The 7,370-nt window shown below is 36.4% G+C and overlaps 1 protein-coding gene across 1 annotated transcript in view; it reads left to right on the forward strand.

Annotated features, from left to right (window-relative positions):
- The first annotated feature begins 2,574 nt into the window (after positions 1-2,574).
- The window catches only part of LOC130544284 (uncharacterized), a 36,978-nt gene continuing 32,182 nt past the window's right edge, over positions 2,575-7,370 (forward strand). The window contains exons 1-4 of the mRNA XM_057315340.1: positions 2,575-2,632; positions 2,949-3,111; positions 5,592-5,839; positions 6,236-6,372. Coding sequence (XP_057171323.1) covers positions 2,575-2,632; positions 2,949-3,111; positions 5,592-5,839; positions 6,236-6,372 — 606 coding nt within the window. The remainder of the gene's footprint in view (positions 2,633-2,948; positions 3,112-5,591; positions 5,840-6,235; positions 6,373-7,370) is intronic.

Raw genomic sequence — 7,370 nt, forward strand, 5'->3', positions numbered from 1 at the left:
GAACAGACACTTCTCCAAAGAAGATGTACAAATGGCTAACAGACGCATGAAAAAATGTTCAAAATCATTAGCCATCGGGGAAAGTCAAATCAAAACCACACTGAGATACCACCTTACACCAGTTAGAATGGCAAAAATTGACAAGGCAGGAAACAACAAATGTTGGAGAGGATGTGGAAAAAGGGAAACCATCTTACACTGTTGGTGGGAATACAAGTTGGTACAGCCACTTTGGAAAACAGTATGGAAGTTCCTCAGAAATTTAAAAATAGAGCTATCCTATGACCCAACAATGCACTACTGGATATTTACCCCAAAGATAAAGATGTAGTAAAAAGAAGGGGCACCTGCACCCCAACATTCATAGCAGCAATGTCCACTATAGCCAATCTGTGGAAGGTGTCGAGATGCCCTTCAACAGACGAATGGATTAAGATGTGGTCCATACATACAATGGAATATTACTCACCCATCAGAAGGGATGATTACCCACCATTTGGATCAACATGGACAAGACTGGAGGAGATTATGCTAAGTGAAATAGTCAAGCAGAAAAAGACCATCACCATATGGTTTCACTTATATGTGGAATATAAGGAATAGCACGGAGGACATTAGGAGAAGGAACAGAGAACTAAAGGGGGGAGACAGAGGTAGGGGGATGGGCTAGCCCCGTGATGGGTATTAAGGAGGGCATGTGGTGTAATGAGCAAATGATCATGGAACACTACATCAAAAACTAATGAAGTGCTGTATGGTGACTAAATAACATAATAAAAAATAAAAGATAAAAGATACATTGGGGAGGAAAAAAGAAAAAGCTGGAGGCATCACAAGGCAGACTTCAAGCTGTATGACAAAGCTGTCATCATCAAGACGGTATGGTACTGACATTACGTCAAAAACTAAGGATGCATTGTATAGTGACTAACATAACATAATAAAAAATTATTATTAAAAAAAAAAAGACAGTATCGTACCAGCACAAAAACAGACACATAGATCCATAGAACCGAATAGAGAGCCCAGAAATGGACTCTCAAATCTATGGTCAACCAATCTTCAACAAAGTAGGAAAGAATATCCAATGGAAAAGAAAGGGAAGAATGAAGGGTGGGTAAACAGAAGGGGGAATGAACCGTGATAGACTATGGACTCTGAGAAGCAAACTGAGGGCTTCAGAGGGGAGGGGGTTGGGGGAATGGGATAGACTGGTGATGGGCAGTAAGGAGGGCACATATTGCATGGAGCACTAGGTGTTATACGCAAGTAATGAATCATGGAACACTACATCAAAAACTAGGGATGTACTGTATGGTGATTAACATAACATAATAAAAAATTATTATTAAAAAAAGGAAAAAAAAGAATATCCAATGGAAAAAAAGACTGTCTTCAATAAATGGTTCTGGGAAACTGGACAGCCACATGCAGAAGAATGAAACTGGACTATTTCCTTACACCATACACAAAAATAACTCAAAATGGAATAAAGACTTAAATGGAAGACATTAGATTTTGCCCTTGCCCTCTCTTCTGTGTTTTTAATTGCTGTTTTGAATGAGGACATGGTAGAGATAAAGCATTTTTTAGTCATTTTCAGGATGGAATTCAAGTAATAAAATTGGTGAACAGAATGATAGAATGAGCTCAAATAAAATCCTGAAGCTGATTTCACAGGTAGCTCATATGAAATATATATTTATTTTTATATAATTGATTTTATATTTTCTGTCCAGTATAGCAGAAACTAACCTTAACCAATATATTCCTCCACTGAATTGAAAATCCTATGATGTGTTCAACTTATGGCACACTCCAAATGAGATTAGGTAAAATTTTTTTTTTTTAAAGATTTTATTTATTTATTCGACAGAGATAGAGACAGCCAGCGAGAGAGGGAACACAAGCAGGGGAAGTGGGAGAGGAAGAAGCAGGCTCATAGCGGAAGAGCCTGATGTGGGGCTCGATCCCATAACGCTGGGATCACGCCCTGAGCCGAAGGCAGATGCTCAACCGCTGTGCCACCCAGGCGCCCCTGGGTAAATATTTTTTGAATTGTTGCTCTTTGCCTGAGATTGTCATCAGAGAGAAGTATTTGCAGCTGTTGAGATAATTTTCTACAGTTGTAATTTCTATCATTTTCTATACTGATCTGTAAGTTATTTTAATCTATTATTGATCGGTATTTTATAAACTTATTTCTCTCTTAGCACATATGGGTTTAATTCTTTTAATTATTATGTATATGTAGAAGGTAAGTAAAGTTACATGGTAATACCAAATAGATGATATTCTTTACAAGGTGTGGGAATGGGATATTCATTGTCTCACTCCAAAAATGAAAGTTAATATTGAACTAAATAAAAGTTTGTTTTAATTTTTAAATTACATTTAACTTTAATAAATTTGTTATGTGTAACATTTCTGGTTGGGTAATTATAAGAGAAGAAGGCAGTTATCTCATAAATACGTATTATGATGTCAGACATTCTATATGCTATAATTTCAATCTCAACCCTGGCAGCAACTCGACTAGAACCCTATCTTGCATTCACTTCCACTTGAGCCAACATGAGATCTCCACTTTGCTTCTACCAGTTATGGGGATTGTTTTTTCACTGCTGTGGTGGTAAGTTACACATAAATGGAATTTTTTTTCCTCTTCTTGTTTGTCTTATTACTGGGGAGAATATTTTTGATTTTACCTAACATTTTAAAATATCTTCTGTTTATCTCATTTCCTACTGCTTATTCATGCTTCTCTTTTACTTAATCTTACATTTACCTTATATAATCTTTCATTTACCTTTCTCATTCTTCTCTATATTTTCTTATTTCTCATCTTCAACAAACAAAAGATAGGATGACAAATCTCATTAATCATTCAGCAAGATGTTGTTTTTCATGTTATAATTACCTCTTCCCCTCCCTATCTGGCCTTTTAGTACCCAGTTCTCAAAAGCAGTGGTTAACCTCATTGACCCCAACGATTGCCCCATTGACAGCGTCCAGCAACATCCCATGGCTAGTGTCCATGGCTGAAACCTGCCAGGGCATTATTCTGAGTCGGTGGTGGATCCTTTCCACGGCCAGCTGTCTGAGTAAATTGTAAGTACATCTAGAGTAATGATAAAGGGATCATAGTTATGTATACATTTTATATTTGTTTGTCAAAATTACTTTAAGAGTAATTTTTTATGTTATACTCACCATACTATACATCTCAAGTTATTGATGTAAAGTTCCATGATTCATTACTTGTGTATAACACCCAGTGAACCATGCAATACGTGTCCTCCTTATTACCCATCACCAGGCTAGCCCATTTCCCATCCCTTCTAAAGCTCTGTTTGTTTCCCAGAGTCCCTAGTCTCTTGTGGTTCATTCCCCCTTCTGTTTACCCCCCTTTCTTCCCTTTCTTCTCCTACCGATCTTCCTACTTCTTATGTTCAAAAAATGAGTGAAACCATATGATAATTTTCTTTCTCTGCTTGACTTATTTCACTTAGCATTATCTCCTCCAGTTCCGTCCATGTTGTAGCAAATGTTGAGAACTCGTTCTTTCTGATAGCTGAGTAATATTCCATTGTATATATGGACCACAACTTCTTAATCCAGTCATCTGTTGAAGGGCATCTCTGTTCCTTCCACGCTTTGGCTATTGTGGACAATGCTGCTATGAACATTGGGGTGCATATGGCCGTTCTCTTCACTACGTCTGTATCTTTGGGGTAAATACCCAGTAGTGCAATGGCTGGGTCATAGGGTAGCTCAATTTTTAACTTTTTAAGGGACCTCCACACTGTTTTCCAGAGTGGCTGTACCAACTTGCATTCCCACCAACAATGTCGGAGGGATCCCTTTTCTCCACATCCTCTCCAGCAATAGTTGTTTCTTGCGTTGTCAATTTTTGCCATTCTAACTGGCATAAGGTGGTATCTCAGTGTGGTTTTGATTTGAATTTCCCTGATGGCTAATGATTTTCAACATCTTTTCATGCATCTGTTTGCCATTTGTATGTCTTCATTGGAAAAGTGTCTATTCATGTCTTCTGCCCATTTTTGATTTGATTATTTGTTTCCCGTGTATTGAGTTTGAGAAGTTCTTTGTAGATCTTAGATACTAATCTTTTATCTGTAGTGTCATTTGAAATATCTTCTCCCATTCCTGACTGCCTCTTAGTCTTTTTTGACTGTTTCCTTGGCTGTGCAGAAGCTTTCTATCTTGATGAAGTCCCACAAGTTCATTTTATCTTTTGTTTCTCTTGTCTTTGGAGATGTGTCATGAAAAAAGCTTCTGTGGCCGATGTCTTAGAGATTGCTGCCTCTGTTTTCCTCTGGGATTTTGATGAATTTCTGTCTCACGTCGAGGTCTTTCATCCATTTGGAATTTATCTTTGTGTATGGTGTGAGAGAGTGGTCAAGTTTCATTCTTTTGCATGTAGCTGACCAATTTTCCCAGCACAATTTATTGAAGAGACTGTCTTTTTTCCACCGGATGTTTTTTCCTGCTTTGTCAAAGGTTAGTTGCCCAAAGAGCCATTTCTGGGTTCTATATTCTGTTCCATTGGTCTATGTGTCTGTTTTTGTGCCAGTACCATGCTGTCTTTGTGATCACAGCTTTGTAGTACAGCTTGAAATCCGGCAACGTGATGCCCCCAGCTTTGTTTTTCCTTTTCAACAATTCCTTGGCGATTCGGCGCATTTTCTGGTTCCACACAAATTTAAGGGCTGTTTGTTCCAGTTCTTTGAAAAATGTCATTGGTATTTTGATCAGGATGGCATTGAAAGTGTAGATTGCTCTGGGTAGCATGGACATTTTAACTATGTTAATTCTTCCGTTCCATGAGCATGGGATATTTTTCCATTTTTTGTGTCTTCTTCAATGTCTTTCAAGAGTGATTTATAGTTTCTAGAATATAGATCCTTTACGTCTCTGGTTAAGTTAATTCCGAGATAACTTATGATTTTTGGTGCTATTGTAAATGGAATAGATTCCCTAATTTCTCTTTCTTCAGTCTCATTGTTCGCGTGTAGAAATGCAACTGATTTCTGAGCATTGATTTTGAATCCCGCCACAGTACTGAATTGCTCTATAACTTCTAGTAATTTGGGGGTGGATTTGCATTAGATATTGATGCATTCAAGGGACTTTGTCTTTGGAAAATAATATATTACAAATGAAGCTTGAGGAGTGCCTGGGTGGTTTAGTCTTTAAGCCTCTGATTTCGGCTCAGGTCATGATCCCAGGGTCCTGGGATCGAGCCCCGCATTGGGGTCCTGCTCAGCAGGAAGCCTGCTTCTCCCTCTCACACTCCCCCTGCTAGTGTTTCCCTCTCTCACTGTGTCTCTCTCTGTCAAATACATAAAATCTTTAAAAAAATGAAGCTTGGCATTCTAAAATCAAATTCTATTCAGTGTATATTGTAGAGCATCATTTTACAGGGATGTAAATAGAAATTTGTTGGATTACATTGCTAAGTAAGCAAAAGCTTTACATTAATATTTCAGCAGAAATGGAAGTTTAATGAAATGTTTTCTTTTCAGTATTATTTCATTATGCTGTTTTTCACTTTTCTATTCTTTTAGGAAACATTTGCATTCTGACATTTCAGGAGTCATTGACCAAGAAGATATCTTACTTGGCCATAAAATATGCCTGCACCCCAGTTTTGCTGCACAAGGTGGAACAGATCCAGTCAAAGGAGACATAGGAGTGGTCCTCCTGCAGTACCCTATCAGGAGGGAAAAAATACCACTTTATCACACTTATAACATCTTCTGGAAGAGCTGTTATAACTGCCAATACAGACACTGCAGGGTATACCAATATCAGAGTAAGCCACAAGAGTCATGTTCTGTCATATCATAAATGTAGCTCGTATAATGATACAGAAAAAGGAAAGCAAAATAATGGAAAATAAAATAGGAAGTTAAAAAAATCTGGTAAATAATTAAATCCATATTACTCCACTTTACATGGAGTAGAGAAGGTAAAGTGACAATATCATGGGTTATAATATTCTGTGTTCTATTAAGAAGGATTTAGGAACAGCTAAAAAATCCAAGAAAGTGTGAGATAAGTTGTATGAGATAAGATGGTAGGAAAAGAGAAGTCAGAATATGTCAATAATTTTGTGTAATTAAAAGATTGAAAGCTATACCAACCTAGTAATAGATCATATAATGTAACAGCCCATAACTCATAGTCCTTTCTATTTCTATTCCTTAAGACCACAATAACTTTGGCACCAGTATCAAGAAGCTCTCAGTTAAGCTGCTGGATCTCTCATTCTGCCACCACCAACATATTCACTTGACTAAAAGTAACAATTTATGCATCTGGAGTCAGCCACAAGAAGACTGCTGGGTACTTACTATATAAGGGCAAAGTTACTATTGCGGGGAGATGTAAAAGTGTATTTAAAATATAAAATGGATACAAGTTCATTTATGTAAATTGAATAAGTTCTGGAGATCTGAACAATCTAGTATATATAGTTAAGAATCTTATACTGTGCACTTAAAAATTTAAGAGGTTTAGATAACATGTTTACTATTATTCCTTTAATAAAAAAGAAAGTTTCTTTACTTTCTCATGCAGTTACAGATGTAATGTTTATGTGATTATATAATCATAAATACATGTCAAAAAAGATTCAGAGATGTATTTATTGTTAAGATCACAAAAAAGCAGAAATATTTACATCAATAAAATTTCAGAATTAGAAAACTTGCTAAAGTATGTTTGAAGAAATGGGAAGAACAGGTTATCCTTGGATTGTTAGAATAGAATAAGAATTTTGTTTTACAAATACAAACTGAGTATTTACTTAAAAGTCTTCAGTTATGAGATATAATTATTATCCCTCCATCCTGAAGCTACAAAAATATTGTAACATAGAATTAGTGATGAGGAGTACCTGCTACCAATATATATTTTTAAAGAATACGGTGGCATTTTTTTCTAAAGCTCAACAAGGGGATCATGTAATACATTTTAGAAAGAGTAATATTTAGTTTGTAACACAGATAAAATTTAAAAAGTCCCAAATGGCAACAAACAAATTTAAGGCAAAACAAAATAAGAGAGGCAAAAGTAAAAACATTGAAATTTACAAATAAGGAGGATGTTAGAATACGTTATGAAAAAGGGATATGATATCAAATTCTTCTTCACAAACATATTGCCAAAACTTTGTCAAGCCCAAAAGACCAAAGAAAGAAACAATGTTGAAATCAATATTTGAGGAGCTTGAAATTAAGCAAGACAAGGTAACCACAGCATGGTACATTACAAATTAATAGGTACAGAGAGAAAACAGGCCTGGTTCCAGTTCTTAGAAGATCCCAGCCTGGGCCCAGTCA

The sequence above is a fragment of the Ursus arctos genome, chromosome Y, assembly GCF_023065955.2.
Source record: "Ursus arctos isolate Adak ecotype North America chromosome Y, UrsArc2.0, whole genome shotgun sequence".
Lineage (NCBI taxonomy): Eukaryota > Metazoa > Chordata > Mammalia > Carnivora > Ursidae > Ursus > Ursus arctos.